The following is a 15,101-nucleotide window of genomic DNA, read 5'->3' as shown; positions in this document are numbered from 1 at the left end:
GAGCATCTGAGTTTGATGTCTGCCTCTGGTTCTTTCTTGTGTCTTCCCATTAGTGTACATCCTGGAAGGCAGCTGGTGATGGCTCACATATCCTGGGATACGTGGATTGAGTTCCTGGCACAGGCTTTGACCTCAGCTCAGCGTTGGCCATCCTGAATATTTAGTGGGGAGTAAAGCAGTGGATTAGGAGATTTTTGCCTCTAAAGTATATGCTCTTTAGTTGTGAAAAGATGTTTGGATTAACCCCCCACTTCCTGAAAACTCATAATAGTTAGGGTGGTCCATTTCAGGCAGGTAATAGTGATGGGTCATCTGGTACCCTTGACTTGGTTGACCAAAACTTTGGAGAGCAGAGGCCATTAACATTAAGTGTCTGCTGAGTAATATTCTAGATAGCATTCCTACTCCATTAGTTGAATCATAGTGGTAAAAACTCATGAAAAGTTGCTTTAAGCTGGTTAATTATGTGATATTTTGGGCTTCTTATGTATTCTGATTTGATTTAAGATGCTGTTCATTTCTGCATTGGCTTACATGCTAGTCTAGAAGGTAACAGAATAAGAAGGAAGAGAAATGTATTAATGCAATTGATTTTTATTTATTGATTGGGATTTGTTTGTTTGAAAGATAAAGTTAACAGCGGAAGGAGGGGAAAAACAGAGAGATCTTTATGCCCGTGTTCAATCCCCAAATGGCTGCAATAGCTAGAGCTGGCCCAGACCAAAGCTAGGAGCTAGGAGCTTCATCCAGGTCTCCCATGTGGCTGGCTGGGTCCCAAGCACTTGGGCAATCCTTCACTGATTTTGCAGGCACGTTATCAGGGAGCTGGGTCAGAAGTGGAGCAGCCAGGATTTGAACTGGAACGTATATGGGATGCTGGTGCTGCAAGTGGTGGCTTTACCTGCTATGTTATAGCACTGACGCATACTTATTTATTTATTTATTTATTTATTTTTTAAAAGATTTGTTTATTTTATTACAAAGTCAGATATACAGAGAGGAGAGACAGAGAGGAAGATCTTCTGTCCGATGATTCACTCCCCAAGTGAGCTGCAACGGGCTGGTGCGTGCCAATCTGATGCCGGGAACCAGGAACCTCTTCCGGGTTTCCCACGCGGGTGCAGAGTCCCAAGGCCTTGGGCCATCCTCAACTGCTTTCCCAGGCCACAAGCAGGGAGCTGGATGGGAAGTGGAGCTGCCGGGATTAGAACCGGGGCCCATATGGGATCCCGGCGCGTTCAAGACGAGGACTTTAGCCGCTAGGCCATGCCGCCGGGCCTGCATACTTACTTATTTTTAAAGATTTATTTATTTGAAAGGTGCAGTGAGAGAGAGAGAGGGGAGAGATGGAGAGAACCTCCACCTTCTGGTTCACTTCTTAAATTGCCACAACAGCTAAGGCTGGGCCAGACTGAAGCCCGAAGTTCCATCTGGTCTACTTTGGGGGTGGCAGGATCCCCTAAGCACCCCAGCCATTTTCTGTTGCCAGGGACCAAAGTTCTTGAGTCATCACCACCTGCTGTCTGCCAGAGTCTACACTGGCAGGAAACTGGGATTAGGAACTGGAGCTGGCACTCCAACCCAGCTACTCCATATGGGAGGCCAAGTGTCTGCCCATGGGTCTTCATTTTTTGTCAAGGAAGAGTGTTGCTGTGACCCTGGCCTTGAGGATTAAATGATTCCTTATCAAGGCTCTGTGTCTTTCTGGGAATTTTACACTGAGGAGCTGCAGGAAGGCATAAGGCCATTATTGGTCCACTCAGAAGCGGAATTGGGAACCCACCCAGGGTCGTGGGATGGCTCACATGCACTTGGGCCCCTTACCTTTGCCCTCTGACACAGGGTCAAGGGAATGATTGCTGTATGAACCATCTGTGATGTACAGTACTTGAGCCAGCTCAGGAGCATCAGGGTCATTTTGAAAACCTCCTGATAATCTGTCTCTTCTTCCCCTCTAGCGGTGCTTGTGGAGAGGTGAAGCTTGCTTTTGAGAGGAAGACATGCAAGAAAGTAGCCGTGAAGATCATCAGCAAAAGGAAGTTTACAATTGGCTCTTCAAGAGAGGCTGTAAGTGTATGTGTTTCTGGCTACTCACCTGCTTTTTTTTTTTTTTTTTAAGATTTATATATTTTATTTGAAAGGCAGAGTTACAGAGAGAGGAAAAAGGAGAGGAGAGAGATCTTGCATTTCCTGGTTACCTTCCCAAATGGCTGGAGATGGCTAGAACTGGGCCAGAATGAAGCCAACAGTTTCTTCTGGATCTCCCACATGGGTGCAGGAGCTAAGCACTTGGTTCAGCTGCTGTTGCTTTCCAAGGGCTTTAGCAGGGAGCTGTATCAGATGTGGAGTAGCCTGGAATTGAATTCAAGCCTGTGTGGGGTGCCAATGTTGTAGGTGTTAGCTTAACTTACTAGGCCACAGCGCTGGCCCTTCAGACCTGCTATGTTTTCCCGTAACTTTTCCAATTAAAAAAAAAAAAGATTTTTTTTTTTTTAAAGATTTATTTTTATTACAAAGTCAGATGTACAGAGAGGAGGAGAGACAGAGAGGAAGATCTTCCATCCGATGATTCACTCCCCAAGTGAGCCGCAACGGCTGGTGCACGCTGATCCGATGCCGGGTACCAGGAACCTCCTCCAGGTCTCCCACACGGGTGCAGTGTCCCAATACATTGACCCGTCCTCAACTGCTTTCCCTGGCCACAAGCAGGGAGCTGGATGGGAAGTGGGGCTGCCGGGATTAGAACCAGTGCCCATATGGGATCCCGGGGCGTTCAAGGCGAGGACTTTAGCTGCTAGGCCACGCCGCCGGGCCAAAAAAAAAGATTTTTTTTATTTCTTTGAAAGGCAGTTACAGTGGGAGTGTGGGAAGAAAGAGAGGATGAGACAGAGAGAGAGAGAGAGAGAGTGATGGATTTTCTATCTGTTCTTTAAGTTACTGGTTGCCTGCAACACCAGGCTAGGAACTTGGAATGCTTGAGCCATCGTCATCCACTGCTTTCCCAGGTGCATTGGCAGGATGCTGAATCAGAAGCAGGTTAGCAGAACTCCAATTGGAACTCCGAGGAAGTGCAGGCATCCCAAGCCATGGCTGAACCCCTGTGCCACATTGAGTGACCCTTCTCACCCACAGGAAGAGCTAATGCTCAGATCTGGGAGCTTGTGAGCATCAAAGAACACAGAACATTGTTGAGTATCTTTGGATCATCTTGGAACTCTAGCTCGTAACTTATTTCTTCTTAAAATATTGGGTCCTACCTAATCCTCTACATAGTAGAAAGTTTTTTTCTCTTTCAAGTTCAAAGTTGTTAACAAGACTTCTCTGCTTCATGGAAAGAGAGGGAAGAGCAGGCTTGTCGCAGTTCACTGTCACCCACAGCTGGTTCCAGTTTCCCTAACCCTTGTAGTCTTTGTTCATATGCATTCCTGTTCTTAGATGCTCCAAATCCTGTTGAATATACAGATTTGTATGGTGTTTTTCCACATACACATCACAGCCTACACTTTCCCGCTTTCCGCGCCATATCTTCTTTTGCTGATTGAGTCCCTTGCTTCATACACATTGTCTTAGAGGACTCAACCTTCTGTCTCCTTGATCTCCTGGAGGCCACTGCAGGTATTTCACTGGGTCTCACAGAGATAAATGTTAGAGTAATTACAGAGTTTTACATTTTTAATGAAGTGATGGATACTATGCAGTCACTGGTTTCACTACACTTTCCTGTACTCCACGTGGTCTGTAAGGGCAATATGGCTGAATGTATTGGTCTTTTTTTTTTTTAAAGATTTATTTATTTGATTACAAAGTCAGATATACAGAGAGGAAGATCTTCCATCTGATGATTCACTCCCCAAGTGAGCCGCAACGGCCGATGCGCGCCAATCCGATGCCGGGTACCAGGAACCTCTTCCGGGTCTCCCACGCGGGTGCAGGGTTCCAATGCATTGGGCCGTCCTCAACTGCTTTCCCAGGCCACAAGCAGGGAGCTGGATGGGAAGTGGAGCTGCCGGGATTAGAACCGGGGCCCATATGGGATCCCGGGGCGTTCAAGGCGAGGACTTTAGCCGCTAGGCCACGCCGCCGGGCCCTGTATTGGTCTTTTCACAGCTGACCCAAGAAAGCAATGTGAAACCCAGCTCCAATCGTACTTCCCTTCGTGGCCAGCTGCTTCTGGCTATTATGCTTTAACATTCCTTTAAGATGTTTTTTTTTGTTTGTTTTTTCCCTTAGACAATGCCCGGCTCACATAGCCAAGAGGGATTTCCTTTCTGTGTCCACTTGGTTATAAATCTTTTCCCTTGTGATTCTGGATTTCATTTTGGGGAGAGGAAAATGATCTATCCGACTGTTAGAAACTTGGCGTCCATGTTTACTTCCTGATTTCATTCTTCGAATCCCACTGGGCTGTTTTCTGACCTCTCTATGATCGGAGTATTAGCACCCCGGCTTCATAATGAGTTTAGTGGCTTACAGGAAGAGGCAGGCTCTTAAACATCTGGCTTTCTGAGCCAAAGTACATTTTACATAAATGTGAAATTCTATACCCTCTTGGTGGAGGGTGTTGCCTGGGAGGTTAACTTAGTCAAGTCCTCCTTCCTGTAGGGATTATAACAGAGAACAGCCTCAATCCCCCCGCACCTTCCTCTCATCAGAGCTTCAGTAAATACCTGGATGTTAGCCTGTAGTTCAGGTTGCGGCCTGTGCCTGGGATCTGCTCCATTATTAGATATATGACTTGGGTTTTATTTTATCTTATTGAGATTCATTTCTCAATAAGATAGAATAAAAGAAGAGAGAGAGGCAGAAAAAGGTCTCATTTTCCAGTTGCCTGTAACAGCGAGGTCAGGTCCAACTCTCCCATGTGGCTAACAGGGCATCTTTGATCCACTGCTTGGGCCAGTGATCCACTATCTTCCCTGGGGCATTAGCAAGAAGTTGGGTTGGAAGTGAAATACCCAGAACCTAAACTGGCACTCCGATATGGGATGCAGGTATCACAAGTAGCAAGTTAGCTCACGGTGTCACAACACCAGCCCTGCCATTTTTGTCAGTTTAGTTAGGTTACCTCCTTGTTCATAATTGTTATAGTTTTTCATTACACAGCCCACACAGGCCCTCGCTTCTCCTCCCCCCTCTCTTCCTTTCCCTCCTTACCTGTGTCTTCCCAGTCCCCTTCCATCTTGTCCCTCCCCCTACCCTGGCAGCCCCCATCCTGCCACCATGGCAGGAGACATGTCCCTTCTAGTTTTATCCCTGTTCCCATTCCTACCCTGCTGGAGTAAAGGACCTACTAAGCACCTTAAAAAACAATTGTTATCGTTTTTATAAATAAAAATACTTCTATAGCTAATGTCTCGTGTCACTCACCTTTTAATTTATTAGTTGAAAATAGAGGATTACACTTATTTCTGATTGTGGGCCCCTGGGTAGTGGCAATCCTTTTCCATGCCTCACTTCCATCTGTCAAATGAAGGTAATAGTAGAATTCAGTTCATTTGGGAAATGCCGAGGCTTATGTGAGATTATTTATCCTAAATAAAGAGCAAGGCTAGCATTGTGTAGTGGTTAAGCTGCCACCTACAAATGCTGGTATCCCATATGAGTGCTAGTTCAAGTTCTTGCTGTTCTGCTTCTAGTCCAGCTCCTTGCTAATACCCTGGGAGGGCCTGCGGTGGCCTAGCCTAGTGGCTAATGTCCTCGCCTTGAATGCACCAGGATCCCATATGGCCCACTTCCCATCCAGCTCCCTGCTGTGGCCTGGGAAAGCTGTCCTCTGACAGCCCAAAGCCTTGGGACCCTGTACCCGATTGTGAGACCTGGAGGAAGTTCCTGGATCCTGGCTTCTGATCGGCACAGCACCGACTGTTGCTGTCACTTGGGGAGTGAATCATCAGACAGAAGATATTTCTCTGTCTCTCTTCCTCTCTGTATATCTGACTTTGCAACAAAAATAAATTAAAAAAAAAAATACCCTGGGAAAGCAAAAATGGGTTCCTGCTATCCATGTGGGAGACTGGCTCTTGGCTTTGGCATTCCTGAGTCCAGACAGTTGCATCCTTTTGGTGAATGAGCCAATGAGTGGAAGATGATTTTTCTGTCTCCTTCTCCCTCTGACTCTGTAACTTTGCTTTCCAACTAACTCGGTCTCCTTCCCCGACTCCCGCCTTCCCCCAAATAGCTTGGCTCTGGGTTTGGCTGTAGAAAAAGCTTGCTGTTTGCCAAGTGTTTTGCAAGCAATTTCAGTGGGTTATTCAATTTTATTTAATTCATTGACCCCTGGGTCTTGATTTCTTTGTATGAATAGAGTTGGGTTTGGCACTCAGACAGCTTTTTCTCAGCTAGCTTTAACTCTAAATGATGTTGGCTGTTATGATTGTTCTTGTTAATAATTTTTATTACTGTTCTTGTTAATGATTTCTACATTTTTCTTTTTACCCAAGGATCAAGCTCTCAATGTTGAAACAGAAATAGAAATTTTGAAAAAACTAGATCATGTAAGTATTGTGAAAAATAGGACCCAGGCTTAAATTTATTTAACTTATGAGAAGAGAAAATCATTTGCTTATTATTTTCTTATTACAATAAGCCTAGTATTTACCTGAGTTCTGAAATTTGTGTGTGTGTATGGGCAAGTGCCTATCAGTTATTTAGCTATGAAGAATTTGTCCTCTGCATTTCGAGGCTTTAAGACTGTATAAAGATTTAAAAATGAAAAAAATTTTGTCTTTCCAATGATGCAGTTCTTGAGCATAAGGCACGGGATTCATTGTCTCAGGTGGATTTAACAAACTGTGTTTGAGTGCACAATGCTAATTTTAATAACAGTTTGACTGTGTCTGAAGTACCAGCACCTTTAAATAGCTTTTATTTGGAGGTATTTAAAGTGTATCCAATAATTTATGAGAACATCCTTTATATGATTTGGTGTCAGTGACCTTTTAGGATGTATACAGTTCTTCTAATTTTTGTGCAGTGATAGTTTTGTCCCAATGGACAATTTGACTGAAAATGTAATTCAGCCTGGAACAAGGACAAAGTTTCTCTTTATTTTTTTAAATTAATTTGGTGTTTAAAAAGCAGTGAAATAGAGAAACCTCCCACCTTCTGGTTCACTGTTCCATTGCCTGCCATGATTGGGGCTAGGCTGGAGTTGCAAGTGGGAATTCAGTGCAGGTCTCCATGTGGGTGCTAAGAGCTGCTACTTGAACTTCCCTGCTGTATCTTGGGGTCTGCCCTGGCAGGAGGTTGCAGTCAGGAGCCAGAGTTGTGTGTCATACCCTGGCACACCCCTATGGGACGTCGACATAATTTGTTGTTGTTGCTCTTTTTAAAGGTTTATTTTATTGCTATTTGAAAGTCAGAGAGAAAAAGGAAAAGACTGAGATTTTGCATCAGCTAGATTAGTCCTGACCAGAGATAGTGTGGACGCTTTGCTCACAAGGTCAAAATGGGAATCCGGCAAACCAAATGCTCAATGTGTTCAACAAAGTGAGGGGAGTGTACTATAGGAGATAGAGACCTGCTGCTTCCTAACTTCCTTTCCCTGTATGGCCCATGTGGAGAGTTTGCGTTAGTCTCCTGTGGTCCCTAGCAGAGAGACACCTGTGGCTGTGAGAGTGTGATGGGGTCGTGACGGGCTTGGTGATCTCTGCTGATAGGTTGTTTTTTTTTTTTTTTTTTTTTTTAAAGATTTATTTTATTTTTATTACAAAGTCAGATATACTGAGAGGAGGAGAGATAGAGAGGAAGTGGAGCTGCCGGGATCAGAACCAGCGGCCATATGGGATCAAGGCGAGGACCTTAGCCACCAGGCCACGCCGCCAAGCCCGATAGGTTGGGTTTTAACAGCGAGGAAGTGAAGTTCCCACGTTGTTCTTTCTTCTTGCCTTTTCTTCCCTTTGCTTCCATGATGTAAGTTGTTGTGTAATTATATACTTTCTCAAAATTTTATTAAAAAAAGTTTTCTTGGACCTGGAACTGTAGTCTAGTTGGTTAAGCCTTTGGTTGCGGTGTCAGCTTCCCATATGGGCAGTGGTTCGAGTTCTGGCTGTTGTATTTCCAATCTAGCTTCCTGGTAATGTTCTTGAGAAAAATGGTGAAAAATGGCACATGGCTTTTGGCCCCCTGCACCCACATGGGAGACCTGGTGGAAGCTCCAGGTTCCTGGCTTCAGTTTGTTCCAATTCTGGCCGTTGTTCCATTCTGGGTTCTGATGACGCCACCACTTGTCACATTGTGGTCCTGAGGCACACAGATAACTAGGCTACCTGCCTGACACACTGTGATGGAACCGACACCATTTTTACATGTGGATTTCTGGTTGCAACAAGATGACAAGCAAACACTAGAGAACCTTTCCACTTCACCTTTGGCTGAGCCCCTCACTTTGTTGAACACATTAGATCTACCTTAATGTTTGGTTTTTTTTAAAAAAAAGCATCCATCTCCAACTAACACACTGTTTCCTGGAAACAAAGCTCTGCTCTACAGAATAAACGAAGATGGCTTATGGGAAAAGATCTCTTCTCCAGGAAGCTGAAGATAGGAGTTACCACAGAAAGCAGCTTGGCTTGCAGGATGGAAACCATTACTGAGGGTGGAGGAATGTGAACTGGTGAACATGGGATCTCTGCGTGTGGGTCCTCGAGGTCTCTTTCCTTACGCAGTACCTTTCAGATCATTTTCACAATGAAATTCTTACTTTGGCCAAGGCAAAAGAAAAAAATTGGAGAGTGAACCATCTCTCTTTCTCTCTGTCTCCTTCTCTCTCTGTAAACCTGCCTTTCTTTTTATAAGATTTATTTATTTTTATTTGAATTGCAGATTTTGCAGAGAGAGAAGGAGAGGCAAAAAGAGCTTCCATTTGCTGATTCACTCCCCAAGTGACTGCAATAGTCAGGGCTGAGCAGCTCTGAAGCTGGGAGTCTTCTCTGGGCCACCTGTGTAGGTACAGGGTCTTAAGGACTTGGGACATCTTCTGCTGCCTTTTCACACCATAAGCAAAGAGCTAGATCAGAAGTGGAGCATTAGGACATGAACGGGTGCCATGTGGGATGCCAGTGCTGTAGGTGGAAGATAAGCCTTCTGTGCCACTGTGCCAGCCCCAAATGTGCTTTTTAAATATAGATAAATATTAGAACAAGCAAACTTTTATCTACTTTTTTTGTGTATTTCAAAAGCAGAGGTAGAGAGAGAGAGAGAGAGCGTGCTCTCATCCACGAGATGGTGCACTGTTCAAATGACCTCATTGGATTGAGCTGGACCAGGCTGAAGTCAGCAGCTTGGAGCTGCATCAGGATGGATGACACTGGGTGTCAGGTGCTCAAGCTTGTGAGCCATCTTCCACTGCCTTCTCAGGTGTATTAGCAGGGAGCTAGACAGGAGGCAAAGCAGCTGGGACGTGAACTGGGGTTCTGATATGGGATGCCAGGGGTACAAGCAGTGGTTAACCCTCTGTGCCATGATGCCAACCCTTCCATGAACTTTTTGAAGACACCTTGTCTGTATATATTTCAAAAGTATTTGTAGTAAAACACATTTGTGTCTAATTTCATGTTCCAATAAACTTTCTGAAGTGCCCTCACTTGGGGTAGAAAGTGTCTTCCAAGTTGTCATTGAGGAGTCAGATTATCTTCAGCTTTTCCCCCCTACTTGAACTTCAAAGCCTGTGAAGGAAGGGGGTCCAACAGCCTTGGCCTTCAGTCCCTCTAACCAGATGTCTCAAGTTCTACTGCTGTGTACTCCTGAAAGTTTCTCACCGTTTTCCCTTTCTCCTTCCTCTTTTAGCCTTGCATCATCAAGATTAAAAACTTTTTTGATGCAGAAGATTATTATATTGTTTTGGAATTGTAAGTAATAAACTTTTTAAATTTGTTGGTTCTGTTTAGATTCATACTAATTGGCTAAGAACTGAAGGCAGGACCCTCAGTGGCTATGTATGTAAATGAGACCACAAAGTGTGTGTGTGTGTGTGTGTGTGTGTGTGTGTGTGTGTGTGTTGGAAAGAGGGGCTTAGCATCAAGTCTAACAAACCTCCAGTATTTCCACAGGCCGATAGTCTTGGATTCCAGGCCCTGTGAAATGCACTTTGCAGTTAATTAGCGCCCTGCCCAATGTAGATAGTTTTGCTTCATTTCTGTACCTTGTTTTCTTAGCATCAGATGGGGCTAACAGTGATACAAAAAGAGGGAGAGAGAATATCTTACAACTGTTGGTTCACTCACTATATGGCCACAGTAATGGGGCTGGGCCAAGCCAAAGCCAGTCGCTCAGAACCTCATCTTGGCCTCCCACGTGGGTGGCATGGACCTAGGAACTTGGGCCATTTTTTGCTGCTTTCCCAGATGTGTTAATAGGAACTACTTCAGAAGTGGAGCAGCTGGGGCTCCAACTGGCACCCATATGTGCTGCAGTGCTGCAGGCTGAGGCGTAACACTGTGCTACAGACTTACTTATTTGTTTGTTTCTTTGTTTTAAAATTTATTTTATTTTTATTGGAAAGTCAGATATACAGAGAGGAGAAGACACAGACAGGAAGAGCTTCCTTCTACTGATTCACTCCCCAAGTGGCTACAACAGCCAGAACTGGGCCGATCCGGAGCCAGGAGCCTCTTCTGGGTCTCCCATGTGGGTTCAGGGTCCCAAGGCCTCAACTGCTTTCCCAGACCACAAGCAGGGAGCGGGATGGGAAACGGGGCTGCTGGGATTAGAATCATTGCCCATATGAGATCCTGGAGCAGGCAAGGAGAGGACTTTAGTCACTAGGCTACAAGGCCCAGAGATTTTAAGGTCCTGCTTGCACTTCGGGATCAGTGTGACTTTCATCTGAAGTGCAGGATAAACATGAATATTCCTGGGCCTCTTTCATTTAATGATTAGGATCTTTTTTTTTTTTTAAAGGTCCCTAAGTGTTTCTTTCTTTTTTTTCCCCCTTTTTCTTTTCTTTCTTTTTTTTTTTTTTTTTTTGGTTTATTTTTACTTTAAAGTCAGAATTACAGGGATAGAGAGAGGGAGAGACAAAGAGATCTTTCATCTGTTGGTTCACTTCCCAAATGGATGCTACAACCAGAGCTGGGCTGGTCTGAAGATGGAAGCTTGAAGCTTTTTTCACTTCTCCCTGGAGAGCGCCAAGGCCCAGGCACTTAGCCTGCCCTCTGTGGCTTTCCCAGGCCATTAGGGAGCTGGATCAGAAGTGGAGCAGCCAGGGCTTGAACTGGTGCCCATATGGGATGCTGGCACCACAGGCATTGGATTATCATGCTGATCCCACCCTAAATATTTCTAATGCCCATTTCTTTTCATTCTTTTTTCTTAGTATCTAGTGTATTTATTGTTTACTTGAAAGGTTGAGTTACACAGAGGAGAGGAGAGACAAAGAGATTAAGATCTTCCGTCCACTGGTTCACATTCCATATGGTTGCAGTTTTTGGGCCTGTGCCAGGCAGGAGCCAATAGTGGCATGGACTGAAGTACTGGAGTCAAATTCTGCTTTCTCAGGCCTATCATCAGGTAGCTGGATCAGGTCTTAAACCAACACCCATGTGGGCTGCTAGGGCTATAGATGGAGGCTTAATTTGCTATTCCACAACACTGGTCTGGTCTTATTAGCTTAAAACAAAGGAGTCAAGGGCCCGGCGGCGTGGCCTAGCGGCTAAAGTCCTCACCTTGAACGCCCCGGGATCCCATATGGGCCCCGGTTCTAATCCCGGCAGCTCCACTTCCCATCCAGCTCCCTGCTTGTGCCCTGGGAAAGCAGTGGAGGACGGCCCAATGCATTTGGACACTGCACCTGCTTGGGAGACCCGGAAGAGGTTCCAGGTTCCCGGCTTCGTATCGGCGCGCATCGGCCCGTTGCGGCTCACTTGGGGAGTGAATCATCGGACGGAAGATCTTCCTCTCTGTCTCTCCTCCTCTGTATATCTGACTGTAATAAAATGAATAAATCTTTAAAAAAAAAAAGAAAAAAACCCAAAGGAGTCAAGAATGAAGAAAATGACGCTTGTCTCTTGTCACACTAAGAAGCAGTTTGAGGAATGAACCTGCCTTTTTGCCTGTGTGTTTCAGGATGGAAGGAGGCGAACTGTTCGAGAAGGTGGTGGGGAATAAACGCCTGAGAGAGTCTACCTGCAAACTCTACTTTTACCAGATGCTCTTGGCAGTGCAGGTAAGACAACACTTGTTTTTTTTTTTGGAAAGATACTTTTCTTCTAGAGGAATTAGAGAAGCTGAGGGACTGGGTTCAAGTGCTCAAAGAAGAGTATCTGGGAATTGGTTTTTCTGTTTTTAGCAAAAACACACCCGGTTGACGAAGAAGAAAAAGCTCTCACTGGGAAACTAAGCCATAGTGAAAAAGGGGAATTAAGAAAATAAACATGTGGTTCCATGTCTCTCCTCTGTGGCCTGGACATAGCTCTGGAAGGTCTTTGGTGTCTGCCTGATCCTTGTATGTATGTTGCTTAACTTTTGGAGTGAAAACTGCGATGGTTTGAGGGCAGCTGGCAAGCTTGGGCTGCTTGGACCTGGTTGCTTCCCATGGCTTAGTACTTAGTAGTAGTTAGTACCACAAAACTAGAACAGGATTACCTAAAAATTTTTTTTTAAAGATTTATTTATTTTAATTTAAGCAGAATATTTACAGAAAGAGGAGAGACAGAGAGAGACATTTTCCATCCACTGGTTCACTCCCAAATGGCTGCAGTGGCCAGAACCGAACTGATCTGAAGCAAGGAGTTAGGAGGCAGGAACTTCCTCCTGGTCTGCCATGTGGGTACAGGGTCCCAAGGCTTTGGGCTGTCCTCTACTGCTTTCTCAGGCCATAAGCAGGGAGCTGGATCTAAAGTGGAGCTGCCAGGATGTGAACTGGTGCCCATATGGAATGCTGGCACTAGTAGGAAGTGGACTAAGTGGCTATGTCCCAACAGGCTTATTTCTTAGGGAATAGAAATTGATACTTCCACCAGAAGAGGTTGTCCTCCAAAGTAATTAATTTGTAGCAAATAAAGAGACCTCAGGAATCATTTTCAAATCAGACACTTCTGAAGAAAGTGAAAGTGGGTTATCTTTTATTTTTTGAGGAAAATTATATATGAGGTGGGAATTTCTTATCATTCCATATAGGCAAGTTCATGCAGCGGTGGAGTTCGGAGCGTCTTCTAGCATATGTTGCATGTTACATTCTATAAAGTGACAGCTCCTCTTGGGGCAGAAATGTTAGCATTAAAAGATCCATCAGTCAGTCTAGGTGTTGTCCTTGGAAGTCAGGTCTGGACCAGAACAACTGAAAACCTGGACAACAGCTTTGAAAAGCCCCGGGTGCAACTTTAAGGTTTGGAAGTAGAAACGGAACACCAATAAAATTGCCTGAGCACCCAGGGCATTGGCTGCTGACACTAGGCACTCTCTGCAGGTGCACTTCTAGCATCCCGGTAAATGTGGGCACAGGTGGCAGTGAAGGTGTGTAGTGAGTGTGTTGAATGGAGCAATAGCTGGTGGCCCTTTGCTCCAAGGATTCCCATTTCCCAAATTTGGTCTTGGTGATTCCCTCCCAAAGTCTTTTTCTCCTTTTCCCTCTTTTCGAAAATCCACTCCAAGCAGGAAGAGCGGTGATTTAGGGGGACTGAGCATCATTTTCGGGGGAACTGGCCTGTCTGGGTTTGCCCTCTCCTAAGGGTTCATTAGATCGATTCCCGGTGAAAGATTCTGGGGTGACTTTGGGATGAGTTTTTGTTTTAGAAATTATAATTCTTTTTATTTTTGATGTTTTTTGTGAAGGTGATTAGGGTGCAAAGAGTCAAGGGCTACAGGAAAGTGGGTGAGACCGTTATTTCCACATCCTCTTTTTTCCTCCTTGTATTATGTGGGGGAAAGGGAGAAACAAGGAGAGAAGCCACATCCAGCGTCCCAAACGCCTCTGCATCCTGGGATGGAAGACAGCCACGTAACACCACCCCAGGGTCCCCGATGTGGGACATGCTGTGAGGGTCCTGCTCAAGAGGTTTTGATAGTTCAGCAGTTCTGAATTACTGCCGATCTCGCCACTCCAAGCATGATGAAATCGCTCCAGAATCCAGTGGTTGACATAGTCCACCTTAGAGTCTCTGTTTGCCTAGATATTCACTGCCAACACATGACTGGAGTATTTGATTAATTTGTTCTGTCCTCTGTCATGGTACCAGGTGTCCTCTTCAGGCTCCAATGTTCTGCCATGTCCTCCAAGTGCACCTAGATATGCAGTCCACTGCTCTGTCTAAGCCACTGAGGAGGCTCAACTTTGACACATGCACTCCATGATCAGACCATGGAACCTGCAGTTCTCTTCATGGATGGGGCTTTGGGTCTAGTGATTCAGTTGTGGCTTCCCCAGAGAAACTTCATCTGAGGAATCCCAGACTTGATTCTTGTGTGTACTTACCAGTACAGGGTCAGGCACCGTCCAGCAACCTAATCAGCTTATGCCTATGCTGGTAGTTGAAATTACTGGGTCAGTTTTGCCTCCAGCCCTGTCTTCTACACAAAGCAATGGGTATTGGAGCCCAGTCCGATCCTGCCCCCCACACACTCAGCCCTCATGCAAACCATTGGGAGCTGCAGCCTAGCTGGGGTGACTCGCACCGTTCCTGCCCCCTGCCCTGGTTCCCATGCTTGCCAGTATGTACAGCAGACTGGTGCAGTCTGTTCCACATCTCATTCAGCTCTCGTACATGTCAGTGTGCATTGAGGCCTATTTCAACCCAACCAGCCCCAATATCCAGCCCACATACCTGCCGACAGGTGCCACTCTCTGTCTAGCCGCACCTGCCTCAGTCCTGGTCCTGATGCTCACCAGAAGGAGTGGCAACCCAAGAGGGAGGTGCCCACTGTTTTCCTATTGGGAAACTCCCACTCCTGGATCTTGCACTCTCCAGGTGGTTTTGCAGTTTAACTTGACAGAATTTGGCCACCGTGACAGCAGTATCTGCTAGCTGATGCTGGAGCAAGGCCCAGCAAAGCCACACCCACTCTGGCTTATGCATGCACCAATGGGAACAGTCAACCCAGTCTGGCTTTCCCCTGATCCAGCTCACATGAGGCCAACATGTGTTGTAGCCCTATCCATCCCAGTC

The 15,101-nt window shown here is 45.5% G+C and overlaps 1 protein-coding gene across 5 annotated transcripts in view; it reads left to right on the top strand.

The window, feature by feature from the left end:
* The window catches only part of CHEK2 (checkpoint kinase 2), a 38,779-nt gene that overhangs the window by 12,138 nt on the left and 11,540 nt on the right, over positions 1 to 15,101 (top strand). For all 5 annotated transcript variants that reach the window (XR_009244390.1, XM_058656753.1, XM_058656752.1 and 2 more), the window contains exons 5-8: positions 1,959 to 2,067; positions 6,441 to 6,494; positions 9,787 to 9,848; positions 12,064 to 12,163. Coding sequence is in view for 4 of the 5 variants with exons in the window: in XM_058656753.1 (XP_058512736.1) it covers positions 1,959 to 2,067; positions 6,441 to 6,494; positions 9,787 to 9,848; positions 12,064 to 12,163 (325 nt within the window). In the remaining variant the exon portion in view is untranslated. The remainder of the gene's footprint in view (positions 1 to 1,958; positions 2,068 to 6,440; positions 6,495 to 9,786; positions 9,849 to 12,063; positions 12,164 to 15,101) is intronic.

Source organism: Ochotona princeps, chromosome 29 (assembly GCF_030435755.1).
Source record: "Ochotona princeps isolate mOchPri1 chromosome 29, mOchPri1.hap1, whole genome shotgun sequence".
Classification (NCBI taxonomy): Eukaryota; Metazoa; Chordata; class Mammalia; order Lagomorpha; family Ochotonidae; genus Ochotona; species Ochotona princeps.
The sequence above is the reverse complement of the archived record's forward strand: the minus strand, read 5'-3'. Positions and strand labels throughout refer to the sequence as shown.